Below are 20,975 nucleotides of genomic sequence, written 5' to 3' on the forward strand. Positions count from 1 at the left end.
TCATGCCACTAAAACCGCAGCCTGCCAACAGGTGTGGAACATGATTGCTTGATTACCATATAAATTTCTAGCGTGTGCGAAGGGACTTATTTTCCCCGCATCCGTATATTTTTTTTTGTTTTTGCATGTACACACGCATGAAAGCGAGCGTAGAGAGCGAAACATTCTTGAGTGTTCTTGCTCTGCTCACCATAGACCATTCCACACGGTTGTTTCGCCAAAAAAGATCTTAGCCGTTGACCTCCTGCTTGGTGCGGACGCAGATGCAGATTATAAAAAGGGTTGTAGAAATGGAGTGGCAACAATGCACATCACATTACAGTAAAAGACCAGAAAGAAAGAAAGGAAAACTTTGCAAAAGCCGGTTTCCCGTCAGAATGGTGAGAAGAGTGATTTCTTTGTAGTTTTGTCTTTTTTTTTTTTTTTTTTTTGCCCCAGGGGATGTGACTAGTGGGAGGTAAAGGACCTGGTTTCCCTAAATTTATGTGTCAATTTAGACTTCCTCTCTACCAGGGTGTGAGCTTAAGAAGCCTTCCAAACCACGTTGGATTCTTCTGCTTTTCTGTAGTCACCTGCACGGGGGCCTCGAGCTTGCCATATCGCTGAAAGTCCTCCTCCGTCATGAACGGCGTGAACACTGCATCAGTTGGCTGTTTCGGTGTAGACTTTACGGAGAGGTCAATATCACGAATCATTTCCATTGTGACAATTGCCTTGGTTGGAGGGGTCCACGAGCTGCAATTGGGAGCAGACGGTGTGTCTGGACCATTGCTGTTATCAGCTGTGGATACATCTTCACCGGTTCCCACTAGCCTGCGTGCGATGTCTGGGTAGTTCTGTAAACGATGTGGGTGGAAGAGGATATCTACAACATCCTCGCGCCGGCGGAGTTGAGTCTCAAGACGTAGGTATTCTTCATGGTTAGAGTCGTTACCGTTGCCTGCCTCATTTTCATACCTCTCCTTCTCAATAGCGAGCCTCTCTGTTTTCCACCGGAAGCAATCGTCCCAGTGACGTTCCATCAGCGTCTCGTTGGGCTTTATCAGCTGCGCTATCCAGACACGGTCAATAGATGCGTTGAAACGAACCTTGCGGAGCACGTGGAGGTAGATGGTTTTCCAACCGGGGCATTCCACACTGGCATGCTGTGTCCAGCAAAATGATGTGAGGCAGGACGGGAACGTGCATTTCGCGCGGAGATCGACCGGGTCAAAAAAAGGCGGATAGCGCTGGTCGAGCGGCTCGGAGACTGTGTTGCGCGGGATGTTGCAGAGGTCCATAATCGTGCTGTCACTGAGGCGCACATGCGGGCAAGTGGGCAAGTCAAAGCCGTTGAGGATCTTGGCGATTTGCACCTTCGAAGCGTGTTTGTGCATTGGCAGTGTGAGGATGTCGTAATGCGTCCATAAGGTGTATCTACGACCATAGACATTATCCTCACTCAATGCAATGGAGTGAGGGGTTCGCATCTTGTGCAGCCGAGTGGGCCGTCCATCTAAATCTGCAAAGCTAAAGCATTTGCCTGGCTCTACCCAGAAGCCTCTGGTGTGCTTTATGCATGTACGCTCATTGACGGGCTTGTCAAGGTCGGTTGGGTGAAAGAAGAGAGGGAGATGCCTAGAGTGACATGGATCGCAGCAGGCGAGTTTCCGGTTGGATTTAAATCCACACAGTTCGCGGGAGCGGAGAAAATCGTAGATCTTCAATTCATCTCTTATAGTCTGGTTCCTCATGGTTTTTTCAAATTCCTGGCGCATTGAGGGGTCATTCAAGTACGATGGGGGGATTGCCTCGAAGAAGCTGTAATAGAAGCGCTTGCAGGTCAGGGAAAAGACAAGCTTGGAACCCGGCGAAAGAAATGAATGTATGAGTTGGAGAATTTCCCCAGGCAGGAATTGCAGAGTAGGTTTTTCGGACATCATTTTACAACCAAGAGCCCCGGACTTGTTATATTTATGTATGTATGTATATAGCCCACTTTATCTGTGGAAGGTTCACTTGGGAATGGAGGAAATGCCCAGGCCAACAGGAGCAATATCGTATATGGGTTTTTCTCCCAAAGGAGATAATAGTTGTTGATACTGCTGGGTGGAATGTATAGGGTGTCCTTGTCGTTTGAGGATCCCAGCTGGAGAAGAAAATAACCGTTCAGGCTACCGTGAAGCGCCCCAACCAGCGCTTCTCGGCACACGTTAATTTCAGGTGCAGGACGGCACTCAATTCTACTGGTCAGGAGAAATGCGAATTCTTCATTGGTTTGACTGGATGGCGATAGCGTAGCCACGAGGGACAAATGGCGTAGTATTCTTTTTCTTCAATTTTCAATATAGCTGGTCGTTAGGTGAGGCCATCCCATCATTCCGTGATATAACGTGAGTGGCAGCACCGCGGAAACCAAATTGATGGAGATAAAACGGTTCTGGTCATAGAGGTAGCTCCCAGCGTAATGAATGCGGTCCAAGGCTGTCCAGAGATGCTCCAATCGGATACTTTTCTATCCACTGCATGCATGAACAGTCAGCCGGATGACACCTTGGCAGCTGGGATATGGCATATCTCGAAGTATCAGGAGAGAAACGACAACATTCACCTGACATGGGGAAGCTGATTGATTGAAACTGGCGAGCTACCGGGAATAGCGAGCATAGCGTACTGTGCAGCACCGCACCGACCAATGCCTCACCAGCGCCCCATCTTGGTGGAACAGCTTCCGGTCTTGGGACGGGCGAACTGGCTGCAGGCTGCATCAGCCAAGAATCAAGATCTATTCCAAGTGTGAGTGACGTTATCGAGGTTGTCGGAGATCGTAGATGATGAACCTCGGCATAGTTACTGGCAACTAACAGGAGAAGCCTCCATATAGAAATTCCGATCCGTCCTCCGTTGCGACACAAACAATCAAGAATCTCCAACATCTCCTCCAACAGCACCAATTTTTCTGCGACTTACTGTCAGCCACGACGCCTTTCCTTTCCCCACAGCGTGCGATTGTGCCTGTTAAACCACGAGCTAAGGCGCTAGATGCGGGCCAGGCCTTAGCTGGTACTGTCTCACACCAATCACCACAGTCATCAATCGTATCTCGTCCATTTGTTGCCCTCGGAGTGAGCTCAACACGACGTATTCCTTGAACTGGGCCTCGGTGTCATATGCTCTAGGCAATGATTCTGAGTTTCGCTGTAAGCCTCCCTTCCTCACGGCAATTGCGCTTTTGCTTGTATATCTCCATTAAAAATACGCATACACATGTAGATATATATATCTATGGGTTCTGGGTGGATTTCCCCACTCGTCCTACGTTACCTGCGTGAACTATATCCTATAACCCAGCTACCAAATTATGGCTGAAAGAAAGAAGCCGTTCACTAATGTTCTCAATGGTCGCACGGCACAGAAATCGCCCTTCACGGTCGATGTCCCGGGCTACGAGGCTGTCCAGGGAGAAACCATCCCTCGCCGAAATATAAACTACAAGGACCAATTACTTCAGCGACCAGAGGACTCAATCAACACCGTATATGATATCGTCAAGCGGGGGGCTGCGAAGTTCGGTAATGCAAAATGCATGGGTTCGCGAGAGCTTCTACAGGTGCACAAGGAGAACAAGAAGGTGAAGAAGCTGGTGGGCGGGGAGGAGCAGGAGGTGGATAGGGAGTGGTCATACTTTGAATTAAGTGGCTACAACTTCATCAGCTTCCATGAGTATGAGAAATTGACTCTACAGCTCGGGGCGGGTCTGAGGAAACTTGGCCTGGCCAAAGGGGATAGGCTCCACCTTTATGCAAGTACGAGGTAGGGCAAATAAAAATACACATCCACATCCAGCTGCTGGTCCTGTTGCTTACTTCTGCTAACATGCCTTTCCCCCAGCGATCGGTGGCTTGCAGTGGCCCATGGTGCGATTTCGCAGTCCATGCCTATTGTTACCTCGTACGACACCCTTGGCGAGGAAGGGCTGCGGCATTCAGCTGTAGAAGCTGGTTCCAAAGCTCTCTTTACAGACCCGCAGCTTCTGGGCTCAGTCGCTAAATTGCTGGCTGATGCTAGATGTATCAGAGTGGTTATTTACAACAAAACCTGCTTGCTCCAAGAGGAGGCGTTGAGTTCCCTGAAATCTGCACATCCTATGGTGACTGTTATCAGCTTTGAGGAGCTCAGGAAGCTTGGAGAGGATCATCCCGTCGAGCCTGTTCCTCCAGATGCGGAGGATATGGGCATGATTATGTACACTTCAGGTGCTACGGGACCTCCAAAGGGTGTATCCCTGAAACATAAACATGTTGTTGCTGCTGGTATGTACGATGTTCAACTGGTGCGCACCCGACTAAAACTTTGACAATCCTTCTAATCAGTTGTGATGCAATAGTTGCTGGAATCGATTCGATGATTGGACCCCATATTGGTCCCAGTGATACTGTCCTAACGTTCCTCCCCTTGGCGCATATTTTCGAATTTGTATTCGAGCACGCAGCACTGTTCTGGGGCAGTCCAATGGGCTACGGAAACCCCAAAACGCTTGCAGACATATCCACCCGCAACTGCAAAGGTGATATCCGTGAGCTCAGGCCAACCCTGATGATCGGTGTTCCGGCTGTGTGGGAAACCGTGAGAAAGGGCGTCGTTGCAAAAGTTGGGCAGGCTGGGTTAATCTCGAGAGCGCTCTTCTGGGCAGCTTTCTACCTCAAACGTGCGCTCGTCAATCATCAGTTTGGCTGGTCGGCTATTTTGAACTCTGTAATCTTCAAAAAGATCACCGAAGCCACCGGAGGCAGGCTCAGGTTCGTTATGAATGGAGCTGGGCCCATTGCTCGAGAGACGCAAGAGTTTATCTCTTTGGTGGTAGCTCCCATGGTTATCGGATACGGTTTAACCGAAACATCCGCGTAAGACTAGCAAACTTCCTTCCAATGATTTTTCTGAAAAAATAAAAGAAGATGGTACAGCTAACCGCAAAAACCCGATAGCATTGCGTCTGTTTCCGATCCATGGGGATGGTGCCATGAGACGCTGGGCGATATCCCCGGCTGCGTTGAAGTCAAACTGGTTGATTTCCCGGAAGCCGGGTATTATACAAAATCTACGCCGCCACAAGGCGAAATCTGGGTTCGAGGGAATAGCATAATGGAAGGATACTATAAAAACGAAGCCCTGACGGCCGAAGTCATGACAGCGGATGGCTGGTTTAAATCCGGGGATATTGGGCAGTGGGATGAAAATGGCCACCTCCGAGTCATTGACCGGAAGAAGAGTCTAGTCAAGACTCTGAATGGGGAATACATAGCACTGGAAAAGGTATGTCTTGGTTTTGGATAACTCTCTTTTGACTTTAACCGTTTTTTTTTTCGGTTTTATTAATATTAACAAGACGGGTTTGGGGTAGCTCGAATCCGTATACCGGACTGCGAGTGTGGTGGGAAACATCTGCGTTTACGCGGCACCCGATAAAGCCAAAGCAGTCGCCTTGGTGGTCCCCGTTGAGCAGGCGTTGAAGAACGTAGCTGTAGAGAACGGCATCCAGAGCCAGGATCTCGTCCATGACAAGAAACTTCGAAGTGTTGTGCTGCAGAATATGCAGACGATCGGACGGAAGGCGGGGCTTACTGGGTTGGAAATCATTGATGGCGTTGTGCTCGTGGAGGAGCCGTGGACGGCGCAGAATGTAAGTTTCCTTCCTCTTCGAAGGTTTTTTTTTTTTTTTTTTTTTTTTTTTTTTTTTTTTTTGGCCTTAAGCCTTGAGTGCAGTAAGCGGGCTAACGTGTTTCTGCAAACACAATCTTAGGGGCTCACGACGGCGACGGATAAACTGAACAGGAAAGGCATTCATGACAAGTATAAAGCTGAAATCGACGATGCGTATGAGCGCGGATAAGAATGCAGGCCTCCTCGCAGAGCAGTATTCGTCACCCCGCTACAATGTTCCTTCTAAGCCGTCAGGGCTTGCGCTTTTTGTACGACATAAATATGTATATATTCATCATATTAACCAACGGGTGGAGTTATTTAACGAATGGGGCGGATGGCGGAGGACTGGGGATACGGAACAAAACCAACCCTGGACGTCCTGATCTTCAGCATGTATTTAAAAATGCTTTTCATCTGGAGACCTGACATGGTGGATACATGGCCTGCACTTTCTAGTGAAAGAGAGCGGCGTGGTATTTTAATGTATCGGCATTGTGTTCCGGCAGTTGCACGTAGCATTTTTGTGGTTACGATAGTCATGAACGAGATGTATTCATTCCCCTTTGCGAGTGATTGATCCACAAGGACAAGAAATCAATTGAATGTCTTATCTATACGCCCGAGCCATTTTAATCCCACCCTTCCTTGCATTTCCCCTGTATGTATGTGAATGGAGGCCATATGAACTTTGATATCTCCAACGCGCGTATATGGCATTGTTGCGTTGGCATTGGATAGAGATCAACCTCTGTTCGAGTCTTGAAGAGCGGCTGCTCCTGGCGGCTCCTGGTGCCACCTGCGTCATGGTCTGACGTTCGGCCATTCATCAGCCAGCGAAACAACAGTGCCCGTTCAACGTTGACGGGGGCCATGTGGGTGGCGGTTCTAGGTGCAGTCCAACGCGACGTTGGCGCGGGTGTTGCTGGGGAGTTGGGGAATGCAACGTCAACGTCAACATCAATGGTGGCGCCGGGCTTCTGGATTGGTGGGCGGTTGGGGTGGCCTGCAGTGGTTCGGTTCACTCGCGGGTGACGGAGCCGGGTATGCGGGTGCGGAGGAAGGGATGGTTGTTTCGGGACCAATTCGGGCTTGGGTTGTTTCTAAGTTTCGGTTTTGTGGATAGAGTCAGAGGGGGTGAGTGGCGGCGGGTGCTGTGCTGGAGTTGCGAGTAACCAAACCATCCTGTATATAGCTTCATTGTTGTTCATTCAATCTTGAGCGACGTATATATTTGCATATGGTTCAACATATATAAGAGATATCACAAGAGTAACTTTGCAGCTCGCGAAGACAATACTAGTAGTAGCAGTAGTAGTAGATGATAATATCAACATGCACCAGAGCAACCCGTACCAGATGGCATCTACACGGCTGGCCATCAAGGTATACGGCGCTTTTGCTTGACCTTCAAAGCACATCTTCCGGGAATATGTAACTACTAACAGTCCCTTGATCTATCTAGATACCTTCCTCTCGGCCCGGTTGACTCGGGCTTGACTAGTAACTAGCTTAGTTAAATCGGATTCAAAAGCTTCAAGCTTCCCCATTCTGTTCCGTACAATGGTGACAACTTAGCCAAACCGCAGTTGAAGTTGCTCCATGAGCTCACTGATTCTAGTACTCCTGCAAACCTACTGTTCTTCTGTGTCTCGTTCAGAATAAATAACTGTATTAGTTATTGGGCAACTCGAGAATATGCATATACATCCTCAGTCCGGTCCATCCGTTGTTTGCTTGACTGGCTAACTGGACAACCAATCCTCAATCCCAGGCACAACGAAATACGAAATCCGCTGCTCTCAGCTAAGTTACTTACTGCGTAATAAATGATGGGTTGATTACTGCGTAGGCCTTAACGCCAAAGGCCACCATGCAGCAAGCTTCCAATGTCCAAACCCGCAAAGCCCTCCCACTCGCTTGCCAGGATGCAGGATGCAGGATGCAGCCCTGTTGGACTGAATGAACCCTGTATCCAGCGCGACTGGAGTCTCCCTTCCCCAGGGATATGTTGATGGCCAGATGGCTCTGCCCGATTGCTCTCTCCCTTCTCCCTTCGCGGCGACCCGAGCCCGCTCCCGGGGTAGCTGCGAGCATGGCCTGGACTCTCGGGAGTATTCAACAATAGCACTCTGCATGGGGCTTGTCTCCTATATCCCATAATGATCCGCTGTCAGCGCTAAGTTGTTCTCTAACTAACTAGTTAACTGATCAGCCGCTAGGGGCTGTAGGAGCATACGCAGTATATAAATATCAGTACCTAGGCACTAATCAAGGAGCCCTCGAAATCCAGTTTCTACTGAGGCTATTCTTCCAGCATCGAAGGCGCCCGTTTGGATGCCTTTGGACTGCGGTTAGCTTCTGAGTTCGGTTATGGCACGACTCCGCGCTGGACTACTGTTCCTGTGTCTGTGGCTGCTGGCTGGTCCTGCGGCTGCTGAAGAGCGAGGTTCATATCGGGTCTTGGACTTTGTTGACCCGCTCATAGGGACCACCAATGGAGGTTGGTTTGCTATCCTGCCGTCCTGCTATTCTGCCGCTGCTTTGTGAATTTGTATTTCGCCTTGCTTACCTATTTCGATTCCAGGCCATGTTTTCCCCGGTGCGACTTTGCCCTACGGTAAGGGACCCAGAGCGATCTCTTTCGGGAAGTGCCCTGGAGGGCGTACTCTATCTGTCTAACCCACTACATAATAGGGATGGCGAAAGCAGGACCTGATACCGACGGAGAGGCTCAAGGAGGTTTTGACGGGAATGCACTCTCCGTTCGGGGTTTCTCCCACATGCATGATTCAGGCACTGGCGGGGTATGCGGATATATTTCCTATTTCCCTCCATATGATGACCCCTGAAAACTTGATGAGTTTTGGGCCAAAATAGCAGTGCTGGTCTCTCGTCCCCCATGACATCAGTTCAAGATCTTTCTAACTCGCGCCTTATTTGCCACAGAGCTTTTCCTTTGGAGCTTTCTCCTTGTTCGCTCACTCATCCTGCCCGGATGACAACATGAACAAGTGCAAGTTTGATAAGCTTGCACGTGCAACCCCATGGGTTAAGGACAGTGCCAAAGCTAGCCCTGGCTATTTCGGCATCACTCTCCAGAATGGGGTCACCACAGAGATGACGGTGACCAACCGCAGCGCTCTATATAAATTTAGTTTCCCCGAAAATCCATTCCCCGGCTTAGACGTCCCGCTCAGCCCGTTCATCATCGTTGATTTGTCTGATATGCAAGGCACGCGCCATCAGAGCAAGGTTTCCGTGGATCCAGAAACCGGACGAGTGAAGGGTGGTGGTTCATTTAGCCCCAGCTTCGGCAAAGGGACATATCAGCTATATTTCTGCACTGATTTTCAAGGAGCGGACGTCCGCCGGGCGGGTATATTCAAAACTGAAGACGGGAAATCGATACCCGTTCTCAGAACAGATTCCAACATAGTTAGTGGACTTGACACCGATAGCGACCTGTTAGGAGCGTTTGTTCAGTTTCAAGCGCCGGATAACAGAGAGTTGATCGCCCGTGTGGGCCTGAGTTTTATGAGTATCGATCAGGCTTGTTCCAATGCCGAACGAGAACAACCATTTTTCGACTTTGATGCCACTGTGTCAGCTGCTGAAGAGGTATGGGCGCAGAAGCTTGGGGTTATCGAAGTCAATGCGGTAGGCTTGCCGCGGGAATTTGAAGTTTCTTTCTGGAGTGGGGTTTATAGGACACTTATCAGCCCTCAAGATTATACGGGTGAAAACCCTTTGTGGAAAAGCGATGAACCATATTACGATAATTTTTACTGGTTAGTAGAAATGCTCTTTTTTAACCTTTTGTCCCTTCCAATGAGTTGGGATGGATCCAAGAAGGAAAAAAGAAAGTTCTTAACGAGTTATTGTGTGTAGCATCTGGGATTCCTTCCGTACCACCCATCCATTCATAACAATTCTCGACCCTCAAGCTCAGGCGAACATGGTCCGCAGTCTAATAGATATTTATCGACATGAAGGCTGGCTTCCTGATTGCCGCATGTCCCTATGCAAGGGATTCACCCAAGGTGGCTCAAACGCAGACGTCGTTCTTGCGGACGCCTTTGTTAAACGTCTCCCTGGCATTGATTGGAAAACCGGGTACGAGGCTTTGATCAAGGATGCAGAAGTCACTCCCCCAGACTGGAGTATTGAGGGTCGAGGAGATATCGAGGCCTGGAAGTCGGTGGGTTATGTCCCCGTTGACAGCAAGCCGAAGGGCAGAGGCGTTCGCTCACGAAGTGTCTCGCGCACAGTCGAATATGCATACAACGATTTCTGCATTGCATTATTGTCGAAAGTATTGGGGCATGAGGAGGACTATATCAAATATACGGATCGCGCGAAATTCTGGAAGAATCTATATCGGGAAGACCAGACCATTGTAATCAACGGGACGGACACGGGCTTTGTGGGATGTCTCCAACCGCGTCATGAGAATGGAGAATGGAGTTACCAAAATCCAATCCAATGCAGCCCCCTGCTTAACCCGCATTCATGCTATTTGAATGAGGATGGTGGCGAGTCATACGAAGGGAGTCTATTCATGTACACCTTGTATGTTCTCATATATATGTTCCTTTTCTTTTTTGTCCCCGTAATATTACTCCCCTTAGATCCATTCAATCGCTCACAAAAAGAGTATCTAGCTATGTTCCCCAAGATATGGCAGCGCTCGTAAACACGCTAGGAGGACCCGATGCATTCACCAAGCGTCTAGACTACCTGCACGAATCCGGCCTGCTCTACGTGGGGAACGAACAAGCCTTCCTCTCGGTATACCAGTACCACTACTCAGGTCGTCCCGCGCTCTCGGCACAGCGCGCCCACTTCTACATCCCCTCGCAATTCAACAATACCCCCAACGGCATCCCCGGCAATGACGACAGCGGAGCGATTGGCTCGTTCCTCGCATTCGCGATGATCGGCCTGTACCCAGTCGCAGGCCAAGATGTATACCTCATCACCCCGCCGTTCTTCGCCGAGGTGAAGATCCGTAATCCCCTCACGGGGAACGTGGCGATTATCCGGAATATACACTTCGATCCCTCGTATCGGGCGATTTATATCCAGCGGGTGAAGCGCGATGGGAAAGCTTGGCGTAAGAACTGGATCGGACACGATTTCTTTGAGAACGGGGGTGTTTTGGAGCTGATTCTAGGGAAGAGGGAGAGTAAATGGGGGACACGGATGGCGGATTTGCCACCCAGTTTATCCACTGGAGGGCATTTAAGGTGGCAAAAGGTAACCGGTTGAAGCGCGGAGGTGGTGCTAGTATTGTTAAGAGCTAAGTAAGCTGAGTACATAGTTTTCACTTCACTCATTAGTTTTCAACGTGGATGGGCGATTATTTGACGTCTCTTTGGCCGAAAGGGAAGTTCTCAATGTTTTCTTCATTCTTCTTCATGATTAGTTACGCGATATTATTACTGTCCGCTGAATAGAGACCCCCATCAGGGCCTTTTTATTAATAGAGAAAGAGAATGTGATGCACGGTGCGCCCAAAAAGATTAATATTACTAAATCTAAACCTAAAGTTAAAGCTAAAGCTAAAACCCCTGGACAATAAGAAATATATATAAGAATGAAGCTGAGGAATGAATGATCTGTGATCTTTCTTTCGAACGTAGAGGGTTGAATATAGTTATGTATATTAATGTTAAGTATTTTTAAGGAGGCCATGCATGTATGCATCACCCGTCTAACCAACCGCAAGAGACATAGTAACAATTAGAAAAAGGAGAGAGACAGAATCATGGCAAAAAAAAAAAAAAAAAGAAAGAAAGAAGATCGCCAGCAGGAAATAGCAATCAAAGTTAATAATAAAACACGAAGATGGAGATCGTGTTGAGTGTCCCGTGGCCTGTCATGTTGTTGAAGATATTTAAAATATTATTAAGTATATTTATACACATATCACCGAAATCAGCAAGTCAAGACACCCACAATAGGAAAAAAAGACTTCAAGAATCAAACAGGCAAAAAGCTATGTACTATACTATACAAATGAGAAAGGAAGGGAGAAGGGGGGGGAGGTTTAGCGAAGGTATATACGAATATTGTGTATGAACTTTTTAATCAAGAAAAGAGAACGGCTACACTCCTCCCATTCATATTTTATCAGACAATGCTGCTGAGTGGTAGTGTACATTTGGAGCATGGGGTGATGTAGAATGAAAAGTAATGTACAAAGGTAGTTCTAAAGTTGAAAGAAAACAAGGGGAAGAGAAAGAAAGGGGAAATCCCAAAGGCAAAAAGAAAAAAGAGAGTAAGGTATCTGAAGAGTCAAGAAAACATAATTCAATCAAATAGGCCCAAAAATAACATAGAAAATCTCGCATCTGCGGAAATTTTTGAAGAAGTCGACTGTAGAAAACATAAAGTGGTGGTATTACGAAAACAAAAAATTCTACACAAATATGGAGTCGGGCTTGAGAAATGACAAGATATTAAAAAGTGGAAAGCGGAAAATGAAGGTAAGCGTATATATATATCTTAGAAGCGGTAGGAAAAGGACAAAAAGAATGAAAATTGTGTCATGAAGGGAAAAGGAGAAAAGGGCTATGGAAGCAATGCAAGTGCAAAAGGAAAGAAAATGCTAGCTGTGAAAATTGCAGTGATGAAGAAAGCGAAGTAAAAATTTCCTAGTTGTATCTGACTGCAAGCTGAAATCGACTTACCAATATGACAAGGTGATATGGTGTATTCATTGAATAACAAGTAAATAAATAATGAAAGCCTTGCTAGCTTTGCCGGGACGAGCCAATATTCGACGAATGTAGGAATTTAGGCTTCTAGAAAAATAGGCCGCGAAGTACATGTAACTCCACGGACGATCAGCGTACTTCTTGTTTCCAAGTAAGGCTTCGTAGTAATAAAGAGTTGGTTCCGGGAAGAGGTGCGGTTATCGCGAATCAGGTGAGGTAGACGCGGATCGTTTCGTCCATCCACTGAAAAACCCGCCAGCAGAAATGGCTGCGTTCGAACCTTGCATTTTAGAAGATTCCGTGGGGGAGTTTGGAAACATTCTCGACTTCGGAGGGCTGTTGACAGTAAGACTGCGTGCCAGGTCAATCGGACCTGGCCTTCTCGCTAAGTTATCTGTCGAACAGCTCATCAACTTCCTCAGCGAATCCAATTTTCCTTTCACCTCTTCGAGCTCCTGTCGAGCAACCGCCTCCGCAGTTTTTGCATTGACAAGCTCAAGGAGAAGACCCTCGTCGGGAACCACGCGGGAATCCTCGTTGGACACGAGCGCTTGTGCTCCAAGGGTGCTGGTTCGTTTCGAAAAGGTAGAAGCTGATGAAGCAGTTCTGCAAAGCTTGAATTCACGCAGGCCAGTTGATCCCCTATCCGAGGAGCCTGATGAGCCTTGAGGCTCGTGAGGGCTCTCTGATGGGGAATTTTTTCTCACACGTAATTCTTGGATAGCTTTCTCGAGCCGTTGTTTGTCTTTGTGGAACTCCTGTAAGCGAGCTTGTGCCTTTTTCAGCTCGTCTTTCATTTGGGAACACTCTACATCCTTATCGTCAATGCGTCTGCTCAAATCCTTACAAATCGAAGCTTCCTGTGCATATTTCTCCTTCCACTTAATCATCTCATCTCGGAGCTCGTGTTTTGTTTGATTTATTGAGACACGGCGAGATGCCGTAGGAGAAAATCGATTGGTGGCTTTTGCAAGTAGGGCTGCATGTTCATCATCGGTAGAATGTTCTCTCAAATATTCTAGCATCTGTCTCCCAGTTTGCTGATCTTCTTCTCGCTCCTCCCTTTCCCTTTGGAGCTCTTCAGCCAAGGCTGCTTGTTCACGCTGCATGTCCGTCAGAGCCGTCAGTAGATCTTCTATCTGACTGTGTAAGTCTCTGTCTTGGTTTGACGTTCCAGCCATCTTCGTCTTACGATTGATCGAATCCACGGCGGATGCTGAGACTGGTGATGGTTCTGTAGGGGCGGTACTAGCATCAGATGCTGACTCGCAGGAATTCAATGTAGATGCCATACTTTGTTTGGACGGAGTGCGTCGCACAACACTAGAGGGGCGTGAAACCGGCGGAGGGGGATTGAGGTTCAGAGTAAGGGACCTGGAAGAATTATGAGATCCGGATCCGGCCCAAAGCCGTCCTAGAAACCTGGAAGCGACAGCCTGCATTTGAGGAAAGGAAACACTAGTTGAGGTTCCTTGCGATTCTTTATAGCTTATTTCCAGTTGCTGGAGGCTTTCGCGTGTCACAAGGGAGGTCAAAGATACAAAGTCATGGACTAGTGCATCTGCGCTACCTCCATACCTATCGGGACAAATACGTTAGGTCATGGTTACCGTGGGAAGAAATGGGGCAACACTCACGTATCCCATATACTTCTAGCTAGCAAAATTTGCATAACATCCTCAAATTCTTCGCATGCTAGGAGTTTTTTCTGGTTTCGTTGCATGAGCGAAAGAGCCACTCGCATCAATGTTTCACAAGCTCCCTCCAAGAGCAAAACATCGTATATTCTAAGAAGCATTGGAAGTGGACATGTAACACCAAAGAAGGATAAAAACCATTGCGAAACATAAACCGGCTCAATTTTCAGGGATTCCAAATGAGAATGGAGCTCTGGTAGATGTCTTGAGAGGAGTGCCTGGAACTGATATATCCGTAAATGCAAGCCAGAGAGTGTTGGCAAGAAACAGGACCGGAGATTGTAATGATCCATGAGACTGTGGAAATGCAATGGCATTAGTGGGCGATAAAATCGCAGGACACAAAAACAATTGTAGTGCACATACCGGACAAGCACACAAAACGCCTCGGCATCGCTCATATGCATTAAAAGAGGGCCAACAACAAAACCCAATCCCTGGCAATACCCAATCTTTTCATCATAAAGACTAAAAGACCTCAATACCCTTCCTAACATCTGTTGTCCCTCTCCATTAGGATCGCGAAACATCTCCACACTTGGGAAACTTCTACCAATATCTTTGCCAATTAAGCCCTCATACGGACTGGTCACTCCGGTGAGTCTCGCAAATTCATCTAAAAGATCTGAATCTCTAGCACCTGCGAGGCTGGGCCATACCACTCCTCTTAGCGGTGGAGGAACACCTGCTCTTATCTTGTTTGAGGTTAATGTTGGTAATCGAGAGGCAGTATGGTTATAGTCGGCAACAAGCGCAGCCCAGAAGTCCAGCTCGGTCATCTGAGGAGTGGGCAGCTGGGAAAATCGTAAGGAAGTTCTCTGCGGTTCGTCTACAAGCTTTCTAATCTGATGGAGAGATGGGGGACGGGAGTCCTTTCGAACATGTGAGCCTGACTTGGGGTTGCCAGCCAGAGCATTGTTTTCTTGTTCAAGTCTCGCAAGGAGTAGAGCAGTAGACTAGTAATTCCTGTCAGATAAGATAGCATGACATGATGAAATGGGATCTTCAACAAAGCAACTCACCTCATCTCCGGGGTCGCTCTTGGACTCCAATTGCTCAGTTTTCTCGAGTTCTCTCCAGTCCACTTGCTCACTTCCTTCTCGAGATCCTGGCTCACTGCTTCCACCACTGCTTCTAGAACTTGTAGAGGAAGAAGATCGTGTGCTTCCCGATTGATTGTTGGATCGTCGCTGTGGAGTGTCCTCGTTTGGTGGGACAATGCCTTCTCCCTCGACAATATCTTGAGGTTCCTCTACGATTGGAGACGAAAGGACAGTGGAAGTACGACAAACAGAGTCTGTGGTCTTAGGGCCAAATGACACATCCGAGAGAGGAACAGTAACCATGGAATCCGTCGATTGCAGCTCACGGCTGACGGAAGTCAACGAGGACATTGTCTCCCCGGACGAATCTTGAAAATCTGAAGAATGGTGCATGCCGAATATGAGAAAAACGCAGCGTGTCTCAAGCTAGTTGGTAGGCATGGGTATTAAAAAAGCGGTATACAGGTGCGGTATCGACGGGACGGATGTTATATGGCAATATAGAGAGGGGAAGGGGGGGGACGCTATCGGGCCAATTCAAAAGGTGCCTGGATTTGCCGGCAAAACAATGGGGCGGGCGACAACTAAAACGAGGGGGTGAAGATACAATGGGGTCGCCGGCGACAATTGCAGGAGCAAAGGAGTGCGGGCGACCAAGGGTCGCGGTGCTGACGGAGAATAAGGGAGCTGTCCTCTTGACGCGGATGGGAAGAAGTTGAAGCTGTATGAAGATGTATGATGTCGTTGTCGTCGAGAACTGCGCCAGGAGAGTGGAGACGATAAGGGGCAACTACCCGTAAGTTGTTAGTCAGAAACGGCGGCTAGCTATGCCTAAAGCGGGCAAGCGGAACGCACTCTAATTTAGGGTTTCAGGAACGCTCGAACCTACCCAAATTCTTGCAGCTTTCGCAAAACGACACGCGACAAACCGCACGACAGCCGCACGGCGAGTTTGCACGGAAGATGAAGTGCCGCTTGTGCTTTATATATTCTCTCTTCAGCGGACAGACCTAATGCCAACCATTCTTTCACCCCGGTACGGGATATCCCTAAAGCTGCCATTGCTGATCCATTGTTCCTTTGTCTCTGAATCGCCCCTGTTCCGTTCGTCCAATGGGTAGTCCCGACATCAAAATCCCAAGTGAAGCAATATATTCCCATTCCCCTTCGTATGAGATGTTGCTTCATTAAATGATGGCTACCTTGAAACCGAATCCCTGTTGGCAGTTTGATAATTCCCGGGAATATTACTATTTTCGTTTTTGAACAATAATACCGGCTGTCTTTCATCACGTGCTTATTATCTGGAGGTCCTGGAGCGAAATAAGATTTGAACCTATAACCTAAACATCTTCAGTGTTCCGGGGATTTGAACACCTAAGCTTTCGCGTGTAAAATGGCATTACTCACCGAAATTTTTCAGGATGCAGCTTTGACTCATCGGTGTTGTTTGAAGTTTTCTATGCGTCAAAAGGCTACAAACAATCCAATATTGCCACAGCACAAGTCACAGAAAAAGTTTTTACGCACACAACTCAGTGTTTGGTCATATACAGCTCGCTGTTACTATTCCAACTCAAACACCGTACTATCCCCCTTGTATCTGGTTTAGCACCCATATCCAGCATTTATTCCTCATTTCCTTAACGAGAGACATGGGAACACGACTGTTCCCTATACCCAGTGTCATCAAAATCAAAGACTTGCAATTTTCAAACCCTTAACACTTTGCCAGACAACTCATGACCAATTCTTCATCCTTTAGTTACAAGCCGCAGAATCCTTTCCAGACTGTGGTGCTGGTGCGCCTCAGTGGCCATCGAGAGAGCTTCCCGATTAGGCGGAACACCAACAACCGCCTGAAGCATAGAAGCAGTTGGGGCGTGGGTCGCAGCAGTAATAGCCGCTGCATACCCCTGCGCAGTAATAGCAAGCTACCAATTTCCGAAAGAGGAGAGGTTTCCATCAGCTCTGGGATTTCCACAAATATTGAAACCAGACATGGTGGGAAGTTTAGAGACAAAAAATTAGTCATACCATCTGCTAGGACATCACCATTACTCTTGGCGGCGGGGGAAGTATCTAGGGAATTGGCTGTTTAGCCAGGGGAAAGCATGTTAGCCTGTCTCAAACCTGTTTGTGACTTTGTATTTCATACTGTCCAAACTCACCAGCAGCCTTTTTCTCCATTTCCGGAGCGCCGAAGATCGGAGTCAAGCCTGATATCAGGCAGAAAATCAGAAGATTGAGCTTCATATTTTTTGAATTTCACCTGGACTTTGTTGTCTTGGGATTTATTTTTGATGGTTTGTCCTCTTGCGACTTATCCAATACGATGGAAGGGAGAATAAAGGGGCGTTGGAAAGTGGGTTTTACCTCTCTTTTATTCCTGATCTGATGCATGGAGCTCCAGGTCAACTTTCATTCCTTCCCTGGATACCACCATGTCTTGGGGTCTTGGGGGGTTGCGTTCCACTGCTTACAACCATGCCGGCCAGCTGGATAGGCTAAATGCACAAACACGAGGTAATGGAACCTGCTGCCTCATTGGTTATGCCCCTCAACGATCTAGAATTCTCTCTCCCAAGAGCAACTCTTGTCACGCATGTGAAGGTGCAGATATCTTGTCGGGAGTGTTGGCACGGCGGCTACTTTCCTCACTGCACCCATTGCAATCTACATAGTCTTGCGTTGCTCTCCTGCGCCACAGTCAAATTCCCTTGCATAAATACGGGCTTCGTGAAAGCCCAAAAGAAGTTGTTTTTCGACTACTCGTTGGGTGCCCTTCAATACTATAGTGTATATCCACTGACCACCACTGGAGATTCTAGCGTAAATCTGCATCCTCCGTCTCATCATCAATAAATATGCAGGCAAGGCCCTTGGCATTTTTGAAATCAACTGATTCTCTCCAGTCCCGATGGCCTTGAAATAAACTCGAGCGCCAGCCTAACAATCTCCGTTGGACAACGGAGCATGGTGGAATCTCCAAAACCCAGCAAATAAGCCCATTACTACCCTCTTGTTTGAGCACTGTGGATGCCTGTCAGTTTTCCAGTGGGATTCTTATAGGAGAATATTGCGCTCTGGGCCAATGAGGCGTGGTCTCTCTTCAAGTTAAGGACGAAGCGACAGTGTTATCAGCCTGACGATATTTTCCCAAATGACAGAATTAAGATCGTCGAACCGAGGGGTTATCGAACCCGTATTGATCTGGGGAAATCATGGCAACTCTCTTTTCCCGGACGAGTATACGGCGTGGCCTGTGGGAGGCTAAGAAGTTAACACATGCCTTTAAAAGTTCTTCTCTTTCGGAAACCTGTGCTCTCAGGTGCCACCTGTGCTACTCTCAAAAAACCAACCCCACAACCTCCGAATAGACTCTTCTCGTAGTAGCGCAACGGGATCGACATATTGTGCATATTCATTTTTGCGTTGATAATTGCATGGCTAACTTCAATACGACGCGAAGTCAAGCGAATCAGTCATATTTTGGCTAGGAAATGAGCTGAGAAAGAATCAAGCTCACCACCAACATATCCTTGCAGTTTATCACTGCATCAAACCCAAAAATAGGATTCTCGAACCCAGCCTGCTTTACTTTAACCCTTCATTAACCCAACTTATCGGGCAGAACCCTACGAGTCTCATCAGTTCCAAGCAAGCTTGGCTTGGGCTTGGGCCATTGTTGAAGTGCATGTCTTCCGCGTCTTGAGGAATCTCCATGCAGTAAATGTAATATTATGCCTTATATTACTATTATGGCTTCCCGGATAGGTTTTTAAAGTGCAGGCCGGCTCAAACCGATATGAATAGGTTTACGAACATTAGTCAAGGCGGCATCATAGTGGGTGATATGCTTGATCTACATCCAGAGAACTTGGATCTCAAATCGATGGTTAGTTACAGCCAATAAAAAAATCATATGACAAGCTATTCGTAGCGAGCTCTTAAGGACCAATGTTCTGAAAACACTAAAAATTTATGGGTAAACCTGTTACATATTGGTTGGTCGGTCAAACCCTCAAAGATTTGAGGATGCCGGACTTGGCTGCAAATTACGTGTCTAGCCTCAAGACTCCAACCATGAGGGGAAGAATTTATTATTTGAGCTCTGCTGCTGATTTCCATTAGTGTGTGCAAGGATTTGCATAGTAGTAAAAATTCTACACCTCCGTACGTACAGTACATACTTGGAAGAATCAATGTGAACTCAACCACAACTCTCTCTTTTCATTCATATACCTCTCAACTCAGAACATTCCCGTCCAATTCAAATGTCATATCTGCCGCTAATGATACCGTGTCGACCACTACGTGTACCTATAAGAGATATCGGAGGGAAAATCTCGTATCGGTGCTACCAGATCAACGCCCACACAGCCTTAAAAATAGGAAATAGGACCAATTGCTCACTATCACAAAAGCACCCGACACGACCAAAATTGGTCATTAAATCGCAAACCTTCCGCGACCCGGTTCATCAATTCGATATTTTAATTGCCAAACCCCCTCGACCAGTATTGTGTGAAATTCATACGCGACCCTGCATGGAATCAGCCGCTCCGGCCAAGTTCCACAGCAGGTTCCACCGCAGCGCCCCGGGGTGGTTCGACGCGAACATGATGCACTGGTTTATCCGGGTAAATAACATAGTTAAAATCATGATGTTGAAAGCAGCTGATCAAAAAATTAGAGATACGCGTCCTTGAATGTATGGAACTTGGTTGGGTCATGGTGAGACAACGTTCTCATACTTCTTTGCCAGCAAATTTCACCCATCTACGTCGGGATATTGGCCAGATCAAGGCAGCGGACTGAAGCTGCCAAGTGGGCCTCGCGACCGGGCGAGGAGCTCAGTGATAACGGATGTAAATATTCATTGCTAACTCAGTCAGTACAAAAATGTGGTTCGGACCGAAGAGATCAACATGAATTTCCTCAAGCTAACTTACGATTAGCACCTTTGATCGGCACCTAGGGAATCAATCCCCAGCCGAGCTTGTAAGAAGAATATCCCCGCCGTGGAAAATAAATACGTCAAAATCAAATCTCACCTGTGAACTTTGTCAACTCCGGTCAACAGGTGATAATACGCTCGACCATTCCACTGAAGATCCAAGCGTGAAATGGGCCTCATGGAAGGTATAGCGCATGATGACAGCGAAAAGATAAATATAGTCGGCAACAAAAGAATCCATAAATCATTTTTCTCCGTGAATACATACTTTGTAAAAGGAGTTTTCCCATTGATTGCTGCATTCTTATTGTTGATGTGGTAGGTTTCATCCCTCAACATGGATGTCAAAACCTTGAGAAAATATATAATTATAATTATCTGGATATGTTTTCAGTTGTTAGTGCAACCTCATCACCATACTACTCTCATCACGGCATAACTTGTATTTTGTATATGAGTGCAACATATAGCAGAGGCTTTTAGAGTATATGAATGTCAATAACCATACGCAGCGTTGAATACTACACTGAAAATACAGATATAACATTCTATGTCGTGGGGGACTCACGGCAAGAAGACACAAAATAAATATGAAAACCTTCAACACAACGTTGGATTTCAAGGATGTAGGGGTTTAAAACGTCTTTTAAAAATAATTGATTAAAGCTACTTTATTGTCAATTACTGTACTGTAATGTGCCCTCATTGTTAGCTGATTTTCCATGCTATCCCTTTTACATTTTTTGGTGTTGGTATGCGTTCATTGAGGCTACATACAATTCAAGAGATACTTAAAGTTGGCATTGGTCACTTTACTCTCCCATATACTGAGTGATACGTCTTTACATATGCTGAGGAAAGGAATGAGAGAAAG

General features: G+C 47.1%; 8 protein-coding genes across 8 annotated transcripts; 2 read left to right on the forward strand and 6 right to left on the reverse strand.

Annotated features, from left to right (window-relative positions):
* Nucleotides 1–506: 506 nt before the first annotated feature.
* Nucleotides 507–1,733, reverse strand: HCBG_07997 (uncharacterized protein; the record flags this gene model as incomplete). The annotated part of the gene is made up of 1 exon (XM_045435046.1): nt 507–1,733. One exon carries the CDS (start codon nt 1,731–1,733, stop codon nt 507–509), a length of 1,227 nt encoding a protein of 408 aa, XP_045284352.1.
* Nucleotides 1,734–2,674: 941 nt separating this feature from the next.
* Nucleotides 2,675–6,185, forward strand: HCBG_07998 (acyl-CoA synthetase; the record flags this gene model as incomplete). The annotated part of the gene is made up of 8 exons (XM_045435047.1): nt 2,675–2,775; nt 2,864–3,104; nt 3,395–3,792; nt 3,871–4,292; nt 4,367–4,883; nt 4,965–5,292; nt 5,381–5,659; nt 5,780–6,185. 8 exons carry the CDS (start codon nt 2,675–2,677, stop codon nt 5,867–5,869), a joined length of 2,376 nt encoding a protein of 791 aa, XP_045284353.1.
* A 126-nt stretch (nt 6,186–6,311) lies between these two features.
* On the reverse strand, nt 6,312–7,776 carry HCBG_07999 (uncharacterized protein; the record flags this gene model as incomplete). Its single annotated transcript, XM_045435048.1, has 4 exons — nt 6,312–6,338; nt 6,429–6,782; nt 7,149–7,179; nt 7,499–7,776. 4 exons carry the CDS (start codon nt 7,774–7,776, stop codon nt 6,312–6,314), a joined length of 690 nt encoding a protein of 229 aa, XP_045284354.1.
* Nucleotides 7,777–8,052: 276 nt separating this feature from the next.
* On the forward strand, nt 8,053–11,263 carry HCBG_08000 (glycosyl hydrolase; the record flags this gene model as incomplete). The annotated part of the gene is made up of 7 exons (XM_045435049.1): nt 8,053–8,182; nt 8,267–8,299; nt 8,377–8,486; nt 8,629–9,470; nt 9,571–10,251; nt 10,311–10,867; nt 11,139–11,263. 7 exons carry the CDS (start codon nt 8,053–8,055, stop codon nt 11,261–11,263), a joined length of 2,478 nt encoding a protein of 825 aa, XP_045284355.1.
* A 1,335-nt stretch (nt 11,264–12,598) lies between these two features.
* On the reverse strand, nt 12,599–15,492 carry HCBG_08001 (EVI5-like protein; the record flags this gene model as incomplete). The annotated part of the gene is made up of 4 exons (XM_045435050.1): nt 12,599–13,979; nt 14,039–14,395; nt 14,465–15,054; nt 15,121–15,492. The coding sequence occupies 4 exons, from the start codon at nt 15,490–15,492 to the stop codon at nt 12,599–12,601; spliced, it is 2,700 nt and encodes an 899-aa protein (XP_045284356.1).
* A 186-nt stretch (nt 15,493–15,678) lies between these two features.
* HCBG_08002 (uncharacterized protein) lies at nt 15,679–16,203 on the reverse strand (the record flags this gene model as incomplete). The annotated part of the gene is made up of 2 exons (XM_045435051.1): nt 15,679–15,931; nt 16,031–16,203. 2 exons carry the CDS (start codon nt 16,201–16,203, stop codon nt 15,679–15,681), a joined length of 426 nt encoding a protein of 141 aa, XP_045284357.1.
* Nucleotides 16,204–16,906: 703 nt separating this feature from the next.
* Nucleotides 16,907–17,397, reverse strand: HCBG_08003 (uncharacterized protein; the record flags this gene model as incomplete). The annotated part of the gene is made up of 2 exons (XM_045435052.1): nt 16,907–17,235; nt 17,313–17,397. 2 exons carry the CDS (start codon nt 17,395–17,397, stop codon nt 16,907–16,909), a joined length of 414 nt encoding a protein of 137 aa, XP_045284358.1.
* Nucleotides 17,398–17,968: 571 nt separating this feature from the next.
* Nucleotides 17,969–18,554, reverse strand: HCBG_08004 (uncharacterized protein; the record flags this gene model as incomplete). Its single annotated transcript, XM_045435053.1, has 2 exons — nt 17,969–18,174; nt 18,428–18,554. The coding sequence occupies 2 exons, from the start codon at nt 18,552–18,554 to the stop codon at nt 17,969–17,971; spliced, it is 333 nt and encodes a 110-aa protein (XP_045284359.1).
* Between the last annotated feature and the right edge of the window lie 2,421 nt (nt 18,555–20,975).

The sequence above is a fragment of the Histoplasma capsulatum genome (genome assembly GCF_000150115.1).
Source record: "Histoplasma capsulatum G186AR genomic scaffold supercont2.13, whole genome shotgun sequence".
In the NCBI taxonomy this organism is placed as follows: domain Eukaryota; kingdom Fungi; phylum Ascomycota; class Eurotiomycetes; order Onygenales; family Ajellomycetaceae; genus Histoplasma; species Histoplasma capsulatum.